Below are 25369 nucleotides of genomic sequence, written 5' to 3'. Positions count from 1 at the left end.
GAGGATGAAAGAGACCACCCACGGAGGGTGAGAGGGGAATTTTTTTTTTTTTTTTATTTATACATTAAAAAAATCTTAAATCTAGTGTGGATATGTATTTAATGCTTAATAAATATTTCTAGCAAAGATTCTTAAAAATAAACAAAAAAATAATCACAGCGAAGAAACTAAATCAGAAAATGCAGCTTCTACTTTATTCTGACCTCTCAATGTTTAAATAGTTTTATCCTGATCCAATACTTGGAGTTTCAAATTAGGCATTTTCACATGAATTGTTGGCCGTACCTGCAACCTGCTGTGCCATGGTGTGTTTTATGTAACCAAGTCTGAATCAACACCGCTTATTATGATTTTGATTATGGATAATACAGTTTTATGCTCGTTGTAATGCTCATCAGAAAATGTTCTGATCAAATGTCACATTTTTCCCAGAATGCCCTGGAATCCTGTGATTACAGCTTTCAATGCAAGGCATGCTAAAAAGATCAGAGCTGCAATTAGTGCAACTTAAAAAAAAAATAAAGTATTGAAGTCCTGTTTTCGAAGTAAACACTTTGGTTTTATTATTATTGACAAATGAACCAGAATGACAGGTTTCTAGTGTTATTTGTGCAAAAAAAAGCAATCCTTTAATTATAACTACTCAAATAGCATTGACAGGAAACAGTTTGGAAACCTGTTAATTAAACCTTCAGCTAAATTTGATGGATACTCACATTTGTCCTGTAAGGAGTCATGGGGGACTTCTCCCTGGGGGCTCTCCTCAAGATCTCCATAGTGCAGGACTTTATGATTCGGAGACAGCCGGCAGTACCAGAACTTATCTGGAAGAATCAACAAGAGATGGATTTAGACGAGTTATGAAATAAACAGCAGCTGGCAAAAAGCATGAGTCATCAAGAGGAGAGAGAAAATTAGCTGACAAAAAGAAAAAAAAAAAAAAGAAAAAAAAAAAGATCAGAGCCAAAAGACAGCCTTGAGGAAAACCCGCAGACGGGTGAAGATCTTCTCCACAAGGGAGGGATCATGACGACAGACAGTCGGTTTTCACCAAAATCAGCAGCAATATCCGGTAACCTCAAGTCAACCAATGACAAGGGTTAAAAAAAGAAAAAAAAAATCTCAGAGAAACCTGAAGAGGCTAAATTCAAGGATGAATCAGATTAATAACGGGAACGTCTGCCCTGGCAGCAGGAAAAAAACGGTTACATTTTCATGCAGGAAAATGTGATTCGGTGTTTTTCCCCTATTAATAATTGAGAGGGTTTACAAGCAGATACATGGCTAAATTGCTGTGACAATATCCTGCTTTAAACATAGATTAATTTCACAGAGAAGCAGCAGCTTCACGCAAACGCAACCGGATGATGAAACTGAAAAATATTAGAAAAGCGGTGGGTAAGAAGAAAATCCTATTTAAAAAAAAAAAAAAAAAAAGGAAATCCGCCGGCACAGACTACATTTTAATGAATGCAAAGTTGATAAACAGTGAAGCTAAAGTGGTTTTAAGACTAAAGAATCGGGGCCTATACTCTACATAGTGTTGCTTGATGCAATTCTCCACCACTCTGCAGCAAGTCCGATATTCTTTTAGTTTATCTTTTTCTGCCAAAGTGGGCATCAAGCTTACTGTCGCTGGCAGCGAGCGGACACACACACACAAACACACACGCACACACAAACACACACGCACACACACAGCAACGCTCTGGCTGGAGTGTGAACAGTTGCCATATCCTAATTGCTGAAAACAAGCCGGCTGGTTCCAGGCGGGTGTGGACTGGTACCGATCCACAGGGAGCAGATTGATAAAAAAAAAAAAAAGAAAGAAAAAAGATCCGTTTGGTTACTGCGAAGCGAGGAGACGAGATCGACTGTTCGGCTTCGCCGTCAGGCTGATGGATCGGTGCGCCTGCAGGTGTCTGCGCTCAGGAGCGCGAACTCTCTCACCTCTTGGCTTCGACTGATTCAACAACATGCAGCCATGAAAGATAAGATTCAAAAAAAGTTCTGGCCAAGACTTTCTTCCTTTCATAAAGTACACCTCGGTGAGATGAAAATACAGCTACCAGCTATAAAACCGCTCTCAGGAGGCTGGAGAGACGCTGCACTTCCCCTTCTCCCCCCTCGTGCGCTTCAAGAACAGAAGCTTTCCGAGAGAAATATTTGTTTTAAATGGACAGCACAGGATAGAGAGGGGAATAATTCAACAGTGGAGTTGAGGTGAATTAATATTTAATGCTATGGATACATCTGATCAGGATGGAGGATTTTTAAACAGTGAGATGAGAAGAAGCCGCGGCAGGTTTAAAACGGCAAAGAAACAAAATAGAGATGTAACAAACTGTTAATCGTCATTCAGCTTACTTAAGGCATCTAAAAAAAGTGCAGTCCAAATTTACACACATGCTCAGCTGGCATGAGAACAAAGGCTCAGAGAGGAGAGGAAAGACGGATATGTGCATGTCGTTGGAGGACAGATAGAGGAGAGGAGTAATTTGAAGGCTGAGCAGATTCACCCAAAAGCAAAGCACTTAAAACAGAACCGAGATATCAACGCTCCGGAGGAGCGGGATAAGTGGTAATCTAAGAGAGGAAGTCAAACCAAGCTGCAATAAATACATTCAGGGTTAAAGATAATCTGTTATGCCTCTGAGCCGCGAGGCGAGGTATCGACGGTGGCGTAAAGTTTGACTCATGTAAGGATGAGTGGGTTCTGTGGCTTAAAGGTGGGACGCAATAACGACAGCCGCTCCAAACCTTTTTGCACAAAACACTTCAAGGTGAGATTTGGATTCCCTCACGGAGATAAGAACCATGAAAGGGTAATAAAACAGAGAAGAAAAACCCCCATCACCGAATATCAGCACCAAAGACGGCGAGGGTTTTACATCACAGCTGATCGTTAATGCAGGATCCTCTCTCAAATCTGATTTGCCATCTTTTGTCTTCCTTTGAAGTTTATGATTATGTAATCCTGCTCTTATGGCCAGATGACACCTGACCAGACAAATCCTAATGAGGATGTAAAGTGCTGAAATGAACTCACTCAGAGAGACCATCACAACACCTCCAAAAAGAAAAACGAAAAAAACAAACTAACAAACAAAAAAAAAACATGTTATTTGAGAGAGCAGAAGTTGGAGGGGTTATGGCAACGGTTGTTGTATTTTTAGATTGAATATAAAATGTCAGACTGGATGATTTTAACGCACTCTGACCTGAGCAGACGTGTACATTCTTGGTGGTTCATTCTTATTTTCCATCACTGAGGAAAAGTAGTGCTATTACAGCTGCAGAATCTGCAGTTAAATCACTACGCTGATCTTCCATGTTTTCACTTTATAAAACGTTTGTTTTTAGCGCCTTCGGATGAACCCAACTCTAGCTATGTTTGCATGCCGCGGAGGTGTGTCGAAGGGCAAATGGGAGTAGGAAAGATGTCGCGCATGCACTTTTGAAAAGACTCGCGATGCATTTTTTATGCCTTAAAAGACACCCTGTGCCACTGCGTGTCTCTCGACTTCAAAGGTTGAGAGAGAGCGCCAGAGGATTTGTGCAAGTGATCAAGAGTGCAGATTCGCAGCAGTCCAGAGGCTCAAAGATCCCCGCTGATGAAATGTGTCGTGCCTGGTTTTCACAAAGAAAAGGGACCGAGGAGACGATGACGAAGATCAAAAGGAGGGATATGAGGAAGAAATCAGAAGAAGGAGTCCTTGCGGATGGAGGAGTGTGAATTAAAAACCACGTGTGGGTCCAGAGCGCCTCACCTTGCCTCCTGCGACTGCTGATTTTCCTAAAGCAGGTCCCCTCGCACAAACGGTTGAGCCTCTGCTGTTTGATCAGCTCCATGATCTCTGGCTGGATCTTTTCTCTCAGCTCCCTGTGGGAAAATAAACACCGATTACTCATTTGTGGAATTATCTGCAGTCTGTTAAAAGTGGCCCTGAACTGCAAAGTGTATCTAGAAGATTAAATTAGCCATCTAAAAAAAACCAACAAAAAAAAAAACATCTCCTAAATAATCAGTGTGTTAAAAGACATTAAGTACACGTGCACAATCAATCCCAGTGTTTGTAATTTGGCAAGTCTGAGACACAGAGGAAAAACCAGCAATAAATCAATGAGACCAAAGCAGTTTACAGAGAGAAGTTAAAATTTACAACAATAAAAAAAAACAATGTTTATGTAAGCACGAACACAGAAAAATCAAAGACGCACTATGAGGGCTCAGTTCATGAGATGCACAAGCCAAGTCGAGAAGTTGATTCTCAGCATTGATTTATGAGCTCAGAAGCAGCACGACCTTCTGCCTGAAGGGAGGAGGAACAATCCAAGATCTGGACGAGATCCGAAGCAAATTTTATGCAAAAAAAGTGTAAGAATAATAAAACGATTCACGGAGTAATTGCTTGGTGACGCAATTTGGCCAATTTTACATTTGACCAGCCCCAAGCTCTTACCTTTTTCCAACTCAAAGATAAGATTTCTTTCAGTGTGTGTGAGCTGCTCAAATGAAATCCGAGGCAACGCAAAACGAGCGAGAAGCTATTTAAAAAGACAACAGCATTCCTAATACCCGATATTGGATGTTGGTCCAGGCTGTCAATCAACTGGGAATTTTGTTCCATCCCTTTGAAGAATCAATATCCATCAGTATCAGCAGGTCGGGGTTTTTAACCAAATCAGATTATCGGCAAGAACATCTTGATGAGCGCATCTCTGTTTTTCTGCACCCTTCATTCATCATTTCAACTTTCTTCTTCATCACCTTTACTTTGTTTGGTTCGTTGACCGTCCCACTCAAGATGTGGATCTGTGGTCAGAAATCTTGAAGGTTTTAGTGAACAAGGTGAATATTATCTCTCCTGCGGCACTTTTCTGCTGCCGCCACAAACCTCTGAACGCCTCGTCCACTTTGTCTTATTACAGGTTCAGTTTAAATAGACTAATTCAAGTGAATGCGGAAAATCTCGCGGCACCGGATCGCAGGGGCAGAACAAAGGAAAGGCACCTGGCAAGGTGATGGAATAAAGAAATGAGGCAAAAACCGTCAGGGATTGTGGAGTACCTATCATGAAGCATCTGTAAAACATTGATTAGTTCGACTGGAGAGGACATTCATAGATGAATTAAGCAGCAAAAGAGAAGGAATGAAAGAACAAATAAAAATGCTTTTTTTTTTTTTTAAAGTAAATATTTCAGTTCGTTCTGATTTTCTCTGATTTCCTTCGTGTGCCGTTGTGTCCGGTGGGATTAGGCGTCTGTGAAGGTTTTGGACTCTCCCCTCCCAACGGCGATTCAATGAGCCCTTAGCGCAGCATTGATTACCGCTGACAGAGACGAGTTCTCTCAGCGCAACGATTTCTCAAAACTGCTACCTACTCCATTAAAAACAAGGACAGAACAATGCTCTCCGATACAGAACGTGGATTAATGATACATGGGCTCTCTGAGAGGGCCATTAATTGAGCGCAGACTAAGAAGGCCGCCTGCAGATACTTAGAATTTAATGCAGAGATTCATCAAAAAAAAAAAGAAAAAAAAAAAGAGCAAGTTGGTGCAGCCTGTTTTAGGCCATTTGCTTGGCATTTAGATGAAAAATGTAAAGAAAATGGAAAAGCTATTCCAGAGACATTAAGGATTATGGTGATTTGAATATTTGCACTATTTTGGTTCAAATACCTATTGAGTTATGTTTAAAAATGGACTGCAACAGTTAATACCAATAGGATTCGGCAGATACTCCAAGTCTATACCGTTCACTCGAAACGGCATTAAATTAATTTTTACTAGAAAGATTTTACAATCTGGCAAGAAAAAAAACAAAAAACAAAAAAAAAAAGTGGAATTGACCCTTTTCCCCCTTTTAGACTTACAAGATGGGCCGGGACTGGAAATCTTCCTGATTCATCCTCTCGGACTGACGTATCTTCAGGATCTCTGTGTAGCTCAGGTTCTGCAGGCGACTCTTGAACTGGTCCAAGGAATTAGGCTTCACAGAGAGCGCTCGCATGATCTGCTCTCTCACCACCTGCATTACCTGGAAAGAGGCAGAGGAGGAGAGACAGGTGAGACGAAGAAAGTCGCCAAATGCCTTTCTGGGGGATAACTTTGCTTCTTGATTTTAGAGTTCACCAAAGCATAGGAACTTTTCCAACAATATCAACGACGCGTTTTTATTTCCGCGGGGTTTCTGTCTAATCCGACTAAAAATGAAAGGAACTGAGCAAAAGAAGCCGATACTTTTTGTTTCATCATCCTGTTCGCGTCTGGCCAGAAACATTTTTTTTTCAAATAGCACCGAGTACATGTGTGAATTCACTCAAACAGTTTTCTTCAGATCGCAATGGGGGAAAAAAAAAATTAGCCACCAGGACTAAAGAGAAATATTTTTCAATTACCTTGCATACATCTAACTACGCGGTGTGCCGTTGAACACCGGCATATTCATAAGCAGCTCAGACCAGATGGCATTTGAATAAACCATCCTGTGTGTCTGTTTGTCCTTGTCATTTGTTAATGATGTTTTTTTTTTTTTTCATCTGCTCTCACGGACAATTTGGGTGAGAATTATAACAACAACTTCCAAGGAATGATTTATGTCCATTAAAACAAATATATATTTATAAAAAAAAATTGACGAGCAAAAACACTCAGAACTGTAAAACCTTTCTGTGCAGCAGAGAGTTTAATTCTTTGTGGTTTTGGGTTACCAGGTTCTCGCATAAAGGATGAACAGCGGCATTTGTGGCTGTCACTTTTTTATGGTTCAGATCTCCCACTGATGCATAAAACCAGATACATACATTGAATAAAAAAAAAAAACAACAAAAAAAAAACATTTTGTTTACCTCTGTGTCCGACTTTAAATCTGAATAAATGTTAAAGTCGGCAGGGGTTGACAAAAATGTTTCGGATTGTTAATTGCCTGTATATTCAGAAGGCGGGAGCGACGATCAGGGTGCTCCAGCCTCCCGGGTGATCATTCTGCAACTTGAGTGACACCTATGAAAGTGACTTTACTGCACAAAGTGACAGTAAGTCTGACTACTGTTATGGGAGGTTTTGAGCTTATTACAACATAAGGAAATTACATTTTCAGCAGTTTGGCAGAACTGGGCTTATTTTAACACCATTATTAAAGCTTGATTTTTTGTTTTATAGCATAAAAGCCTCTTCGTTATTCTGCATATGCACTCAGAGTTGAAAGCTAAAATATTCAAAAGCAGCTCCTTTCATTTAGCTTTGCGCTCTAACAAGTAATTTGAATTCTGCATAATTATGATTTGAACAATAACATAACCCAAAGGCCCATTTTTTTTCTCTTTTTCTTTTTCTGAAATCATTCAGCAAGCAAACAAAAGGGTTTTGACAGAGAACGCCTGTCCCCGTGTGGAGTTCACTCTCAACATGAGTTTCTTAGGTTGTGTTGAACTCTAGAGCTCAGTAAAAGCTTGGTGGCTTTAATAAAACAAACATTTCTGTAGCCAAGAATGGTTGCTCTATATGTTACAGATGATGGGGAATCAGATGTGACACGCAGCTATGAAAATGGATCAACATTGTTAGCCTCTGCTGCTGCTGCTGGGCCTGCAGCAGAGGCATCACTGGATAAAATCCCTTTCAAGTGACAGGAAAGAAAACTGATTTTCCTTCTGTATTCTGTAAACACTACAGTCGCAGCATCATTACATGCTCAAAATGATGTGCAGCATTAATATTTTTGCGTCTCGTTTGTTTCTTGGTCTTCATGATGCTGCTGAAGACGAATCTCCACTGGACTGATACTGTAATTAAATTCAACTTGGGTGGAGTCGGTTTAAAACTTAATGACTTCCAGATTCATTAAGTTGGTTGCAGTGGACTTTATTTAGGGGTATCAAGCTGACCGGGGCTGAACAGAAATGCATAACACATTTTATTTTTTTTGAGTTTTTAATGTTCAGAAGATCTGAAAACCCGGCGTCATTTTTTTTCTCAATTATGCTGCACATTCTGTTGTTTGTGCACATAAAATACACTGGAATTCGTTATTCTAATGAGAAAATGTGAACATGCTCAGCAGGGATGACAACCTTTCCGCTCTATAACTGCTATGTTCTTCTGTGATGCACTAATCTGCTAGGTCTGGTCTGGGTACTCAAGTTTAACGACGAGGCTTAAACCCGTCAAAAATCCCAAACAAGTCCTATGCGATATTGTTCTCATTGCTTGTCTTTTTTTTTTTTTTTTTGCTGCAAGGCGATTAGTCATCATTTGGAGGAAACTTTGGACTCTCACCACTCAGACAGAGCCAGTGATAAAGCCATCAAAAATAGAAAATTTGAGCCTCTGGAAATGCATGTGAAGCATAAGCCTGAATCAAGCAAGAAAAAACAAACAAACAAAAACTGAAAGATTTTAGGCCACTAATATGAGTGTAATCTTCCTTGATTGTCATCAGGACTCTGTGTGCATAAAGACGAGATCTGGACTCAAAGTCCTGCCTCTGAAGATGAAGCTGCAAATCAATATGGACAGACAAAGAAGCCAACTCAATTTGTTATTCGGCGTCCACTAAAGTCCGCTGTTAAAATGCTGGTGGGAAGCTTTTAGCCTGAACTTGTCGCTAATTAAACTTTAATCAACGGATCAGAACACATCTCTACGACTAAGCAACGAGAGGAGCCACTAATTTTAGCCACAAGTCTCAACGTGACATCACATTGAACCTGCAAACTCCACTGTCGACGCCAACCACATTTAATAATTTCGTTTTTGGATTGATTTACACACACACACACACACAAAAAAAAAATCGGGCTACATAACCACGTCTTCCCTCTCCGGTGTGGCATTAAATCTGTTACTGAAGCTGATGCAAAACATCTGTGGCACTGCAAAGCCAAGCCGTAAAATACCCTTTGACAGGGCAGACAAGGTTGAGACAAAGCCGCTGTGTGCTGAGCTTAACCTTAACCAACATCATTTTCAAAATGATGCTAATGGAATTAAAAATTAAATAATGGCTCCCTGACACGGACGGTTTTTTTTTGCAGAGATAAAAGAAAATTTCATGCCCTTCTCCCTCAAGCAAGACTTGGGAAAGAATCCTGCTGCACATTTAATGAGACAGGAGGAGGACTTCAGCGTCTCTGAAGTCTGTGCGTCACTTCAAATGTTGCTTAATGTTTTATTCAATTCTCATATTCAGAATAAAAAACCGAGTTTATTCCACCTGATTTAATTAAAATTGTGCCATTGTGCCTCACTAAAGTAGCCAAATCACTTCGCTACTTTTTCACATTTTGTCACATTTTGACAGTTTTTTTTTTTCAGGGTATGTTTCCATCTGTTTTGCACACAAACAGATGACATTTTTTTTTTTTAAACAATTCTTAAAAAAAAAAAAAAAACATTGATTGGGATCAGTTTTGGTGGTTGCGATCGTGATGAGAATATGAACTTTTAAGAGCCACTCATTAACACTCTTAGGATGAGGTCCAGCATAAAATCCAAAACAAACAGTAAATGCCAGTGATAAGAGAACCTGCGTTTTTCTTTCTTTCGGTCGAGAACATAAAATCCGAGCCTGTGGTGTCGGTGTATTTTTTTCATTTGCTTTTTTGGCATAAATTTCTCCCTCTATCCATCTGTTTAAGGGGAAAAAATGAACTGTTAGGTAAATGAAGCCATGCAAAGAAGAGTGATCTTTACTCTCAATCACGACTTTAGAATTATAAATCAAAGCACTCTGATAATTACGTACAAAATGAATCCCATTAAGTGCCAAAATGGATTATTATTCTGAGGACGTTAATCAGTGACCATATATTAAAAAAAACACAATACAAGAAACAAAATATCACACTGTAATTAAGAGAAGATAACAACTGCAATGCCTAAGATTTTATTTAAAAAAAAAGGGGGGTGGAGAGAAACTGTATCCTAAAGCATCACCGTGCTTTTTAGCCAACCTGGTTTTCCAGCCGTCATCCCTGGAGAGACGTCATTAATATGCCTTGTTTGCAGCCATGTCTCCGACAGGAAAACAATTCTGCAGGCCCATGTGGCTGCTCTCATCCTAATTAACACAGCGAATATTCATCACATTTAATAAGAACACATGGTCCTTTGTCACCGGGCCGGGAATGCATTATGAATATTTTATCTGTACCCTCCATCAGCAGAGAGCACCTTGACAGAAGCAAGGTGAGCTCAAAGAAACTTCCACTTCGCCCTTGTGTTCTTCTCCCTGTTCCGTCAGATCCACCGATAAAAGCTTTGTTTATTCTTTTAACCTTTTGGCAAATGGTTCTTTTTTTTTTTCATATCTGCCATTTCATGTTTTCTTATCTTTCCTCGACTGCGCAGGCGCAAGGGAAGTTAGATACCAGGGCAAGTGTCAGCAGAGTAATTAAAAGCCATTCCAAGAACCGCCGAACACATGTAACGAAGACGGCGACTCGTCCATCACGTCCTCGCGCCTCTGAGATCGTCCTTCCAGCGGGAAGGACCTTCTGCAGCCGCTCCGCACCATCCATCACGCTCCCTCTGCTGCAACAAATTACCGTCCACTTCTCGTCGGACCAATCGGCTGCGCGGCCGCTTCGTTTAGCTAAGAGCTCGCTAATGACATCATTTAGCAGCCGTCAGTCAAACCTGAGCACGCCACTCAAGCATTTGGTGGAGAAATCCTGGAGATCTTCCTGGAGAGACGCTTTGTTGGGGCGAATAACAAGGCTGTAATCATGGAATAATGACTTTCGTGACGAGTCCCAGAAAGCAATCAAGTATCCAATCTCACTTGGCGATAATTGAACCCGGTTACTGGAGGGCGTCACCACGGCAGGCGACACACACACAGGATGCAGCACGAGGGAAAGAAGACATGCCCATAAGAATGCAAAGAAAAAGTGCAACGTCACTCTAATATATTTTTCAACTGACCGCAAAGTGAAAGTGGGAAAATAAAGAGGGCAAAACGTTTTCCTGCATGGATAAAATTCTTCTTCCAATTCAACTTGTAATCAAGATATTTCTTCGCAAGAAGAAAAGTGGAAATGTAACAATCCCATCCATTAAACCTTTAAATATGCTCTTGCTGCCTCCTGCTTTCAAGTTAGTTCGCAGTCATTGTATCTGCACATTTAAAAGTAAAAAAAAACCCATCAAGTTAACAGCTGGATGTGACTTTAAAGTGCTGTTAAAAGCCCCTTGCGTTTTACTGAATGCTTTAAATTTCTATTCGACGGCATTTAGAGAACCGTAGGAATAATAGCTCTGCACACTTAGAATCTTGACACATGTAAAGCACATAAAGCAGCATTAGTCCTCTTATAATACATAAAATGTGGAGAAAATCCAACATAACCCTGAACACAACAGGTTGACTAATGATCCTGTGACATTCCTTGTAATTTCTTTTTAATACTCACATCTGGAGCAGACTTGAAAACCCACAAGCTATATATACACTTAGAACTCACTGGTTCTGTCTATAATCCCAAATAACACTCATTTAGAGTTCCAGCACTACGGATCAAGTCAAGCCGACAGAGAAGCTGCATTTTTCTTGAGAGAGAAAAAGAAGGAAAGCAGCTCCATATGTGGTGTGGTGCAGCCCATGTGAAGGATCAGATGGAAAAAAAAAATTACCTGGGAATGCAGCACTTACTGCAATCTCATAGAGAATCAACAACAAAAGCTGAGAGTCGACCTTGACTTAATTAGCACTGAATGGGTTTCAGGCATTTTCTACAGTTATGCTACAAAAAAAAAAAAAAAATTATTAATTGGTCCAGATGGACGATCAAATTGGTTTAGATTAAGCATCTATTCAAGGACTCATCGTCAGCAGGGCACGCACGCTAATGCTGTTCGGAGAAACTAAAGCAACTTCCCCATGAATGATGCAAAACTCATTCATTTAGGCCCAGTTATTAGGCTTTCAGACGAAAATGTGCAAATTACCAAGAAAAACCTCCCCCCAAAACCTAGATGTTCAAGACACATAATTTATGAATCATAAATGGAAATTTGGTTCCAGACAGTCAGAAGAAATATTAAGCTACACCAGCTTATCGTACAAAAACCAATTCTCAGTAGAAAATATTTACATCAAGCAAACAAACACTTACTAAGGTGTTTCGTCTGATTTGGTCAAATAACTTTTATTCTGTGAACTTGTCTTATTCGCTGCTTTTATTCACGAGCAAACCAATGATTTGAACTTGCGTCGTTCTTATACTATGTCCCATTGCAGCCACAGAATGTAATGCGTCTTAACGGGATTTTAGATTAAATTGTGTAATGCATGCAGTAGGGTTTTAATTTTTGTTTATGACTTTTGCCCAGGTTTTTTTGCAAAATAGCTCAACGACAGTCAGATTGGTTGGAGAGTGTCTGAAAGCATGACTGTTTATGCTTTGTCTTGGATTCTGTTTAGATCATTATTTTCTTCTCTGCACTGATTTATCACATAAATGAAATTAAAGCTTGTGGTTGTAAAGTGTCAAAATGTGAAAAAAGTTTGAAGATGACTTATTTTGCGTTGTACCGCTTATCTGAGACTGGCTCTGCCAAGCTTTTATTTTGTTTACTGCCCGAGGAACGGTAATAACCACTAATAAAAAGGACTAATCTGGTGGTCTCCCTTGCTTAGACTCATCATTACTGACGTGATTCAAATTGATTATAGATTTAAGCAGTGCCACATTAATATGCAATGATAAACAAGACCTCAGGTAACCTTATGAGTGTTGCTTTTGGAATCAATCTAGACTAAATACTGCAACCACAGACACGCAAGTAAGTCAAAAGCAAGAAAAATGACTGAATCACAAGGCATAAGAATTGAAGCCTGTGTGTCCATTTCCCTGCTGATTTCTCATGAGCCTAATTATCTTGATTCACCATAAAACAAAATGCTGGGCTGGCATCGCCGTTCCTACAGCTCCGATGGTTTGATGCTAATGACGGATGATCTCTCTGGTCCGATTAGTGAGCTTAGCTTTGCTGTTCTCCATGTGAGTGGGCCAATGCTCTCAGAGATGAAAGATCGCCCCCTTAGGCGCACAAACAAACAATCATGAAAAAGTAATGCACCGAAAAGAAGAAGAAAAAAACACTGACACAAGTCCCAGCAGAGCAAAAACGAAGAACAGTCACGCTTTGCTCTTGATACACACTCGCATGCAAACTGTGGGGAAAGCAGAAGCACACCGACATACTCAAAGATTTATTGTAGCACACATGCATGCACGCACGCATCTTCAGATTGTGCTTACACACGTGCAAAAACAATAAAGCAAACCTTGTTAAGAGAGTGGGAGGCGAGGCAGCCAAGCAGAAAGATATAAATAGCCTGTCTGAAATTCAACAATAGAGGTGGTGGTGGAGGTGGTGCAGGACACTGGTGGGACGGGGAGTAAAAGGAGGGGGACAAGAAAGAGGAGGAGTATAAGACAGAGAGAGAGAGAGAGAATATGAGACAAAAGTAGAAGAAGAAGCTGCAGAAAGGGAAGAGCATAGGAAACAGACCGCTGGTGAAGTGAGGTGCATAAAACCGGTAATGAAATGAGACAACAGCAGGTCTCATTGCAGGAGAGAAAGTGGAGCGGGGAGAGGGGCGGGTTTTCCAAAGCGTGAGCCAGGTACGGTTTCTTTCAAAGCAGGACAGCACTGTCCCCCACTGTCCCTCACTATCCCCGTTGCCCCAAGTTGTTCCTTGGAACTCAGATAAACGGTCATGAATATTTTAGAGAAGCAATCGTTTCATTAATATCATACCTAATCCAATCCCACAAGACCCCTCTTTTCATGTAAATACGCATATAAGCCAACTCTTTAGGTAGGACCAGAGTCAGGCCAAAGTCTGAACCTCAATCAAGGTTTTTTAAAAAAACAAAAAAAAACAAACAAAACTGAAAAATAGTTTATTCCTCCCTGAAGGACACCCAGCTCCTGCGACGAGACGCTACATAATACAGGAATGAGATGAAGTTCTTGCAGCATTTTATTTTAAAAAGAATTTAAATATTTTTCTCATCACAAATGAAATGAAGGTTTTTACAAATCATCCAACATCCCAGTCCAATTATTACTGGTCCATATATTGTAACTTCATGGTAGTCATAAGTAGATGAAAACGCACTGATATTCTTGGTTATTGAGTTTTTACAAATAGAACAAATGGTCTACACGTTTTCAATAATCACGGTTCAGTATAGTTTGTAGAGACCATCACAGGTGGTCCAGATTCATGAACAATTGTGAAAAAGCTCTTTAGTTTGCTGCCAATGGGAAGCACTACAGATGCTAGTTTTAGTATCACCAGGGACCAATAGTCAGTCGCTGTACTGTCACAGTGCTTAGAAATCAATCATTTTCTGTCAAATGCTCCGTCAATATCGACTAATTTTTATTTAAAAAACTGTTTAATAGCTATACAGTAAATACCAACATAGATGTCAATAAATACCAAGAAGAAAAAAAAAGAGAGTACCACATGTAATACATGTAGGTATACGGCTGTATTTATGGGTCAGTCTATGAATTGTTTTTAGTGGAATTGCCGATTTAAATTGTACTTTTAAAAACCAAAATAAAAAGGGTAATTATTTATAACTTAATTTAGGCTTAAGAAACACTACTACAGAAATACATTTTAATATTTATTGTTATTAATCACAAACATTTGTCCATATGATAATATAATATTTCAAAACTTTGATACTGTTTGACAAATTCTTTTAATAAATCATTTACTTCGTCGTTTCGTTACTTTGTTTTTTTTTTTGTTTTTGTTTTTTGCATCAGGCTTTTTGTGTTAAGTGCCAAACTCCAAAACCACTTCCTGTCTTATTTCCTAGAAACAGGAAACGTGGAGGCACATCTTTAAGTCTGAGGCTCATAATAAACACATCGCTTTTCACTTGTTGTAGAAAAATTTTTATTTTTATTTTTTTATATCTTGAGATCTGACACGACCTGCAACTTTAATCTCTTACAGCTTCCAAGCATCTTGTGATTTCCAAAAAAAGAATAATGTAACGTCAGTACTCTTCATCATGGCGTCATAAAATGTAACGTTCTGGCAGAAAGGAGGCAACACTCTACATTTATTCACTCTCTTATTTCCCGTCAGCATGGACACATAAAGACCAAATGCTAGTTAAGTTAATTATTTATCTCTGGCTTTTAGGTTTGTTCAGCTGAAGTGCTGTTTGGATCAAGTTCAAGATCTCCAGTCTGAGGCCAACTTTAATTGACGCTCATAAACAGAGCGAGCAACCGCAGGGTTCTTCTGTAGCATTACACCCAGCTTGTTATTTTTATTTATTTAATTTATTATTTTAATGGCAGAAAATACAAATACATAATTTCGTTATGTAAAGTTGTAGAATGTACTTTCTATTGCCAGAAGTATAGTATATTTTATATTATGCTTTTACCAGAGCTTATGGGAAAAAAAATAAATAAATAAAAAATCAACAAGTCATTTATGCAGGGCAGAGAGCCTCCATTTAGCTTGTGTTTCTCCTAATGCAGGCCAAACCATTATCACAACAAGCTGGCTGGCTGTGATGTAGGCTTTTTGCATTTTTCATGTCCACAACGGTTTAAAGACGACAGTGAGGCAGGGGTGTAATTTGCACTTATTTGGATTCATGGCGGAAGGCGCTCTTAAGGCTTAGCAACCACATTTGTTGCCACTCTTACTACAAAAGCAGGCAAAAAAGAGTAACAAAACTTTAAAAAAGCCCTGGATGTATTACTTTTGCTCTTATGGAGTAATAATAATAATAAAGAAAATGAAGCTGGAATCTGGAAACATGTTTTATCTGCTACCTTAGCAGAGCCCAGTCCTCCTGTTCTGTTTACGTCAGAAGGTTCTGCCATACATTTAACTAAAACTACTCAATGTCTCATGAGCCGAATCATCAAAAAGAGTTACATCAAAACAAAAGCGTAAACTTCCAAGGTTTAGCTTAACATTTCTATAAATGAAAACGTCTTGTAGGTTTGTAGGAGTCGGCGACACGGTGAGCTAGATGAGCCTGTATCTGGCTCCTATGTAGCCTAATGCATGAATTTTGTGTAAACTACACCCAAACACTTCCTATATATCTACATTCAAACTTTCAGAATGAGTTTAATCAAGGTCATAAAACACACATGAGAAAGATAGAGATTGCTAATGAGTCTTTAATTATCCCGGATAAATCAGGTGAAAATAAGATCATTAAATGTCACAGAGATTCGCTGAAGAATCAAAGGAAATCGGTCAGTTTTCAACTTGACCAGCCCNCAGCAGAGAGCACCTTGACAGAAGCAAGGTGAGCTCAAAGAAACTTCCACTTCGCCCTTGTGTTCTTCTCCCTGTTCCATCAGATCCACCGATAAAAGCTTTGTTTATTCTTTTAACCTTTTGGCAAGTGGTTTTTTTTTTTTTTTCATATCTGCCATTTCATGTTTTCTTATCTTTCCTCGACTGCGCAGGCGCAAGGGAAGTTAGATACCAGGGCAAGTGTCAGCAGAGTAATTAAAAGCCATTCCAAGAACCGCCGAACACATGTAACGAAGACGCCGACTCGTCCATCACGTCCTCGCGCCTCTGAGATCGTCCTTCCAGCGGGAAGGACCTTCTGCAGCCGCTCCGCACCATCCATCACGCTCCCTCTGCTGCAACAAATTACCGTCCACTTCTCGTCGGACCAATCGGCTGCGCGGCCGCTTCGTTTAGCTAAGAGCTCGCTAATGACATCATTTAGCAGCCGTCAGTCAAACCTGAGCACGCCACTCAAGCATTTGGTGGAGAAATCCTGGAGATCTTCCTGGAGAGACGCTTTGTTGGGGCGAATAACAAGGCTGTAATCATGGAATAATGACTTTCGTGACGAGTCCCAGAAAGCAATCAAGTATCCAATCTCACTTGGCGATAATTGAACCCGGTTACTGGAGGGCGTCACCACGGCAGGCGACACACACGCAGGATGCAGCACAAGGGAAAGAAGACATGCCCATAAGAATGCAAAGAAAAAGTGCAACGTCACTCTAATATATTTTTCAACTGACAGCAAAGTGAAAGTGGGAAAATAAAGAGGGCAAAACGTTTTCCTGCATGGATAAAATTCTTCTTCCAATTCAACTTGTAATCAAGATATTTCTTCGCAAGAAGAAAAGTGGAAATGTAACAATCCCATCCATTAAACCTTTAAATATGCTCTTGCTGCCTCCTGCTTTCAAGTTAGTTCGCAGTCATTGTATCTGCACATTTCAAAGTAAAAAAACACCATCAAGTTAACAGCTGGATGTGACTTTAAAGTGCTGTTAAAAGCCCCTTGCGTTTTACTGAATGCTTTAAATTTCTATTCGACGGCATTTAGAGAACCGTAGGAATAATAGCTCTGCACACTTAGAATCTTGACACATGTAAAGCACATAAAGCAGCATTAGTCCTCTTATAATACATAAAATGTGGAGAAAATCCAACATAACCCTGAACACAACAGGTTGACTAATGATCCTGTGACATTCCTTGTAATTTCTTTTTAATACTCACATCTGGAGGAGACTTGAAAACCCACAAGCTACATATACACTTAGAACTCACTGGTTCTGTCTATAATCCCAAATAACACTCATTTAGAGTTCCAGCACTACGGATCAAGTCAAGCCGACAGAGAAGCTGCATTTTTCTTGAGAGAGAAAAAGAAGGAAAGCAGCTCCATATGTGGTGTGGTGCAGCCCATGTGAAGGATCAGATGGAAAAAAAAAATTACCTGGGAATGCAGCACTTACTGCAATCTCATAGAGAATCAACAACAAAAGCTGAGAGTCGACCTTGACTTAATTAGCACTGAATGGGTTTCAGGCATTTTCTACAGTTATGCTACAAAAAAAAAAAAAAAATTATTAATTGGTCCAGATGGACGATCAAATTGGTTTAGATTAAGCATCTATTCAAGGACTCATCGTCAGCAGGGAACGCACGCTAATGCTGTTCGGAGAAACTAAAGCAACTTCCCCATGAATGATGCAAAACTCATTCATTTAGGCCCAGTTATTAGGCTTTCAGACGAAAATGTGCAAATTACCAAGAAAAACCTCCCCCCAAAACCTAGATGTTCAAGACACATAATTTATGAATCATAAATGGAAATTTGGTTCCAGACAGTCAGAAGAAATATTAAGCTACACCAGCTTATCGTACAAAAACCAATTCTCAGTAGAAAATATTTACATCAAGCAAACAAACACTTACTAAGGTGTTTCGTCTGATTTGGTCAAATAACTTTTATTCTGTGAACTTGTCTTATTCGCTGCTTTTATTCACGAGCAAACCAATGATTTGAACTTGCGTCGTTCTTATACTATGTCCCATTGCAGCCACAGAATGTAATGCGTCTTAACGGGATTTTAGATTAAATTGTGTAATGCATGCAGTAGGGTTTTAATTTTTGTTTATGACTTTTGCCCAGGTTTTTTTGCAAAATAGCTCAACGACAGTCAGATTGGTTGGAGAGTGTCTGAAAGCATGACTGTTTATGCTTTGTCTTGGATTCTGTTTAGATCATTATTTTCTTCTCTGCACTGATTTATCACATAAATGAAATTAAAGCTTGTGGTTGTAAAGTGTCAAAATGTGAAAAAAGTTTGAAGATGACTTATTTTGCGTTGTACCGCTTATCTGAGACTGGCTCTGCCAAGCTTTTATTTTGTTTACTGCCCGAGGAACGGTAATAACCACTAATAAAAAGGACTAATCTGGTGGTCTCCCTTGCTTAGACTCATCATTACTGACGTGATTCAAATTGATTATAGATTTAAGCAGTGCCACATTAATATGCAATGATAAACAAGACCTCAGGTAACCTTATGAGTGTTGCTTTTGGAATCAATCTAGACTAAATACTGCAACCACAGACACGCAAGTAAGTCAAAAGCAAGAAAAATGACTGAATCACAAGGCATAAGAATTGAAGCCTGTGTGTCCATTTCCCTGCTGATTTCTCATGAGCCTAATTATCTTGATTCACCATAAAACAAAATGCTGGGCTGGCATCGCCGTTCCTACAGCTCCGATGGTTTGATGCTAATGACGGATGATCTCTCTGGTCCGATTAGTGAGCTTAGCTTTGCTGTTCTCCATGTGAGTGGGCCAATGCTCTCAGAGATGAAAGATCGCCCCCTTAGGCGCACAAACAAACAATCATGAAAAAGTAATGCACCGAAAAGAAGAAGAAAAAAACACTGACACAAGTCCCAGCAGAGCAAAAACGAAGAACAGTCACGCTTTGCTCTTGATACACACTCGCATGCAAACTGTGGGGAAAGCAGAAGCACACCGACATACTCAAAGATTTATTGTAGCACACATGCATGCACGCACGCATCTTCAGATTGTGCTTACACACGTGCAAAAACAATAAAGCAAACCTTGTTAAGAGAGTGGGAGGCGAGGCAGCCAAGCAGAAAGATATAAATAGCCTGTCTGAAATTCAACAATAGAGGTGGTGGTGGAGGTGGTGCAGGACACTGGTGGGACGGGGAGTAAAAGGAGGGGGACAAGAAAGAGGAGGAGTATAAGACAGAGAGAGAGAGAGAGAATATGAGACAAAAGTAGAAGAAGAAGCTGCAGAAAGGGAAGAGCATAGGAAACAGACCGCTGGTGAAGTGAGGTGCATAAAACCGGTAATGAAATGAGACAACAGCAGGTCTCATTGCAGGAGAGAAAGTGGAGCGGGGAGAGGGGCGGGTTTTCCAAAGCGTGAGCCAGGTACGGTTTCTTTCAAAGCAGGACAGCACTGTCCCCCACTGTCCCTCACTATCCCCGTTGCCCCAAGTTGTTCCTTGGAACTCAGATAAACGGTCATGAATATTTTAGAGAAGCAATCGTTTCATTAATATCATACCTAATCCAATCCCACAAGACCCCTCTTTTCATGTAAATACGCATATAAGCCAACTCTTTAGGTAGGACCAGAGTCAGGCCAAAGTCTGAACCTCAATCAAGGTTTTTTAAAAAAACAAAAAAAAACAAACAAAACTGAAAAATAGTTTATTCCTCCCTGAAGGACACCCAGCTCCTGCGACGAGACGCTACATAATACAGGAATGAGATGAAGTTCTTGCAGCATTTTATTTTAAAAAGAATTTAAATATTTTTCTCATCACAAATGAAATGAAGGTTTTTACAAATCATCCAACATCCCAGTCCAATTATTACTGGTCCATATATTGTAACTTCATGGTAGTCATAAGTAGATGAAAACGCACTGATATTCTTGGTTATTGAGTTTTTACAAATAGAACAAATGGTCTACACGTTTTCAATAATCACGGTTCAGTATAGTTTGTAGAGACCATCACAGGTGGTCCAGATTCATGAACAATTGTGAAAAAGCTCTTTAGTTTGCTGCCAATGGGAAGCACTACAGATGCTAGTTTTAGTATCACCAGGGACCAATAGTCAGTCGCTGTACTGTCACAGTGCTTAGAAATCAATCATTTTCTGTCAAATGCTCTGTCAATATCAACTAATTTTTATTTAAAAAACTGTTTAATAGCTATACAGTAAATACCAACATAGATGTCAATAAATACCAAGAAGAAAAAAAAAGAGAGTACCACATGTAATACATGTAGGTATACGGCTGTATTTATGGGTCAGCCTATGAATTGTTTTTAGTGGAATTGCCGATTTAAATTGTACTTTTAAAAACCAAAATAAAAAGGGTAATTATTTATAACTTAATTTAGGCTTAAGAAACACTACTACAGAAATACATTTTAATATTTATTGTTATTAATCACAAACATTTGTCCATATGATAATATAATATTTCAAAACTTTGATACTGTTTGACAAATTCTTTTAATAAATCATTTACTTCGTCGTTTCGTTACTTTGTTTTTTTTTTTGTTTTTGTTTTTTGCATCAGGCTTTTTGTGTTAAGTGCCAAACTCCAAAACCACTTCCTGTCTTATTTCCTAGAAACAGGAAACGTGGAGGCACATCTTTAAGTCTGAGGCTCATAATAAACACATCGCTTTTCACTTGTTGTAGAAAAATTTTTATTTTTATTTTTTTATATCTTGAGATCTGACACGACCTGCAACTTTAATCTCTTACAGCTTCCAAGCATCTTGTGATTTCCAAAAAAAGAATAATGTAACGTCAGTACTCTTCATCATGGCGTCATAAAATGTAACGTTCTGGCAGAAAGGAGGCAACACTCTACATTTATTCACTCTCTTATTTCCCGTCAGCATGGACACATAAAGACCAAATGCTAGTTAAGTTAATTATTTATCTCTGGCTTTTAGGTTTGTTCAGCTGAAGTGCTGTTTGGATCAAGTTCAAGATCTCCAGTCTGAGGCCAGCTTTAATTGACGCTCATAAACAGAGCGAGCAACCGCAGGGTTCTTCTGTAGCATTACACCCAGCTTGTTATTTTTATTCATTTAATTTATTATTTTAATGGCAGAAAATACAAATACATAATTTCGTTATGTAAAGTTGATGTAGAATGTACTTTCTATTGCCAGAAGTATAGTATATTTTATATTATGCTTTTACCAGAGCTTATGGGAAAAAAAATAAATAAATAAAAAATCAACAAGTCATTTATGCAGGGCAGAGAGCCTCCATTTAGCTTGTGTTTCTCCTAATGCAGGCCAAACCATTATCACAACAAGCTGGCTGGCTGTGATGTAGGCTTTTTGCATTTTTCATGTCCACAACGGTTTAAAGACGACAGTGAGGCAGGGGTGTAATTTGCACTTATTTGGATTCATGGCGGAAGGCGCTCTTAAGGCTTAGCAACCACATTTGTCGCCACTCTTACTACAAAAGCAGGCAAAAAAGAGTAACAAAACTTTAAAAAAGCCCTGGATGTATTACTTTTGCTCTTATGGAGTAATAATAATAATAAAGAAAATGAAGCTGGAATCTGGAAACATGTTTTATCTGCTACCTTAGCAGAGCCCAGTCCTCCTGTTCTGTTTACGTCAGTAGGTTCTGCCATACATTTAACTAAAACTACTCAATGTCTCATGAGCCGAATCATCAAAAAGAGTTACATCAAAACAAAAGCGTAAACTTCCAAGGTTTAGCTTAACATTTCTATAAATGAAAACGTCTTGTAGGTTTGTAGGAGTCGGCGACACGGTGAGCTAGATGAGCCTGTATCTGGCTCCTATGTAGCCTAATGCATGAATTTTGTGTAAACTACACCCAAACACTTCCTATATATCTACATTCAAACTTTCAGAATGAGTTTAATCAAGGTCATAAAACACACATGAGAAAGATAGAGATTGCTAATGAGTCTTTAATTATCCCGGATAAATCAGGTGAAAATAAGATCATTAAATGTCACAGAGATTCGCTGAAGAATCAAAGGAAATCGGTCAGTTTTCAACTTGACCAGCCCTGACAGGAGACTGGCCGGTCACAAACTCTGAAAACAAGTTATTTCCCCCCCTCCACCCCGAATGGACAATAAGCAATACAAGGTTGAGGAAACCACAACACTTTGTGGAGTGGAAGATGTTAAAGGACGAAAAAAACCAAAACAAAACAGTGTTTGGCCACAGGAACCAGAAAAGACAAAAAATATTTTAAATGAATTTTCTACAGAGGCATGCTGGTAGTTTACTTAGGCTGAAACTACAGAGAACTAGTCCTCAGGTGCTTCTGGTCATTTTACTCCTTTCACATTTTGTACTTATTTAATTGATTATTTTATAAATAATAAATTTCATAAACTCTGTTGACTTTTCTGAGATTGAAAAAGAGCCATCTTGCAAGGGACACCATTTCATACCTGGAAAAAAAAAAGAACTGGTCCAGAGTTGATTTTAGTAGATTCTAAGAGGATTTAGTTCCTCTTTTTTAATATTTTAAATTAGTACAAGATTTTTGTAACTGTCTGTCACACGCTGCAACATCGCCTCTGTTTTTAATACTTATAAATAATTAACAGTAAAACCAACAAAGCTTATAAGAAATATTCTGAACACTGTAAGCCACGGCCCTTTACATTTTTTTTCAAATTATTTTTTTTAGGTAAAAAAAATTGAGATCAGAAATGGGCCACAGACCAGATTGGTCACCAATATCCCTGATTATTGTGTGTGTAGAAAATGCTAACAATAACAAACCTTTGGATAGTTCCAAGGAAACATGATACTCAGAGGACAGATCACCGATCCACCAGAAATGTCAACACACAGACGGATCTTTTCTCTGCTTGATCACTCCGTCATCTGACCAATATTCTTTACATGCAGATATTTCATTTGCATGAGGAAAGTTGACCTCAGCGACATCAGAAGCAGCATGCACACCGAAAGCCATCAAAACCCATAAACCTTTATCTGACCCCTGATAAATCTTCATTCAGTCAAACTATTTATTTCCCACTTTCACCTCAGATCGCGAGCAATATTTCCATGCTTTGCCCTAAAACAAATAAAACACAGTGCTGGCAGCATTTCAAAGGCTTCTGCTCTACAATCTGGAGCAGACCTTGCTCTAATCCTGTGTCAAACCCCTCTGGCTCAAACACTGGCTGAAGCTCATCCAAAGCTACCAGAGGCGGTGTGGAGTCCAGAGGAGCAGAAGTAGAGGTGTTGGATTCCTCTGCTGACGAACAGTGGGTGTCGGTGATTTGGAGTAATCCCACCGACAACAACAAAGCCCGACCCCCCCGCCCCCCTCACCACCGTCATAATAACACAGATAAATACCCCGATGGGGTGCACAGTGGATGCATGCAACTAGAGGCAGAGTGAAATTACAATCCAACACATAAGTGTGCGCGCGTTGATACAAAGGCTGTAATCTGGGTCCCGCTCTATCCTGCTTACGCCTGGCCGAGCCCACACTGCCCCATCTGTCCCTCCTCCCTCATCTTCTCCATCTCTCCCCTAGCTTTTCTTCCCTCCTTTCTCCTCCTTTGCTTTTCCCTCTCCTCCTCCTCCTCCGCATCCAGGCAACAACACAAACAGTCCTCTTTCTCCCGTTAGGACCACCTCCTCCTCCTCCTCCTCCTCCTCGTCTCCTCTGGTGCTTTCTCTCTCCACATTTCCAATCTCTGTACTTACATGTCACCTCCATGGCTCTGAGCGGCGTGCGATACTCTCCACAGTGACTGATGAATCCCCCGAGCCGCCGGTGGAGAACGACTTTTCGGCTCGCGGCAGGGAGGCAGGGACGGGTGGAAAGATGGAGGGAGCAGATGGTTCCTCAGAAGAGCAGTCTGGCTGATTGTGGACAGTTAGCTAGAGCGCTAGCCACAATAAGAGAAAACTCATCTGTCAATGCCGTCTCCTTTTTTCTTTTTGTACCTTTTCTTTCCTATTTTGGCTCTCGCTCCTGCAGTTGCCTCTCTATCTGAGCATTTTCTGTTCAATTAAACCCACCCCTCATACATTAAGCTTCCCTCCCCATCATCTAGCCACTATAATAATATCCTCTACCTTTTCTATTTGCCTTCCTTTCTCCCTCTGTGGCTCTAAGAGCATCAGCCAAGCTGCTCTGCTTCACTTATGTTGATCTCTGAGCTTATGCACTGATTGGACCCACGCCATAATCAGAGACACCAATGGTGATGCAGCAAGTGGATCACATGATAAATATAGGTGTTTGTGTGTGCGCAAGAGTGTGTGTGTGTGTGTGTTTAGTCGTGGAGGGAGAGAGGGATGCGAAGGGAGGAAGAGGAGAAGGGGGAGGGGGTATGCGAGCGGGCTGCAAGCCGCTACATCACCGAGGGATTTTTTTAAAATATTTTTTTTCCCAAGGTCTCAAGAAGAGAGAGATGAAGGCTCCCTCTTCCCCTCCTGTGGGGAGAAGAAGGAGGAGGAGGAGGAGGAGGAGGACGAGTGGGGCTGTGAGCGCGGACGCTCGGATGAAGGGACGACAGGCAGCCTCACGAGTCGCCGATAGGCGCGCTCACGCCGAAACAAAAGCGCGTACGCACGCAGAGCGAGTGGCTCCATTTTAGCTAAAACAGAGGCAGGGCAGTGCGCCGCCGCCGACGTAATTGGACGGGGTTGCTATGGAAACAGGGGAAACGGCTGCTGATGGACAAAGCAATGCCCTGGGAGCGTCAGACTTGCCTCCATTAAACACACCACAAACACAAACACACACCTGCCTCGTCTTTTACCGAGCACCACATTAAGGCGAAAGAAAAATCAGCAGGCCAGTGTTTTTTTTTTTTGTTTTTTTTTGTGTTTTAGACTGTTCCCTAAATTAGCATATTGTAATGGGTGCAGAGTGACGCTAAATCAATCAGCCACAGAGACCGAGGCAGTGAAATGGCAATCAGCGCTGAAGAAACGGACACACACACTCACAGTGCACGGCGACGTG

At 40.1% G+C, this 25369-nt stretch overlaps 1 protein-coding gene and 1 long non-coding RNA gene across 6 annotated transcripts in view; both read right to left on the bottom strand.

Annotated features, from left to right (window-relative positions):
- The window catches only part of elmo1 (engulfment and cell motility 1 (ced-12 homolog, C. elegans)), a 64189-nt gene that overhangs the window by 5480 nt on the left and 33340 nt on the right, over nt 1-25369 (bottom strand). For 4 of the 5 annotated variants that reach the window (XM_016669253.1, XM_007547587.2, XM_016669254.1 and 1 more), the window contains 3 exons: nt 5880-6043; nt 3771-3883; nt 717-824 (listed from right to left, as the gene is read on the bottom strand). In XM_016669253.1, coding sequence (XP_016524739.1) covers nt 717-824; nt 3771-3883; nt 5880-6043 — 385 coding nt within the window. Of the gene's footprint in view, nt 1-716; nt 825-3770; nt 3884-5879; nt 6044-24099; nt 24539-25369 lie in introns of those variants that run through there. The other variant, XM_007547589.2, reaches the window with a different exon arrangement.
- On the bottom strand, nt 8220-16382 carry LOC107835767 (uncharacterized). The gene is made up of 2 exons (XR_001661588.1): nt 16308-16382; nt 8220-10179 (listed from the first exon to the last, which is right to left on the bottom strand). It is a non-coding gene; the product is annotated as an uncharacterized LOC107835767 (long non-coding RNA).

The sequence above is a fragment of the Poecilia formosa genome, unplaced genomic scaffold (genome assembly GCF_000485575.1).
Source record: "Poecilia formosa unplaced genomic scaffold, Poecilia_formosa-5.1.2 Scaffold21, whole genome shotgun sequence".
In the NCBI taxonomy this organism is placed as follows: domain Eukaryota; kingdom Metazoa; phylum Chordata; class Actinopteri; order Cyprinodontiformes; family Poeciliidae; genus Poecilia; species Poecilia formosa.
Note: the sequence above shows the minus strand (reverse complement) of the source record. Positions and strands in the feature narration are given on the sequence as shown.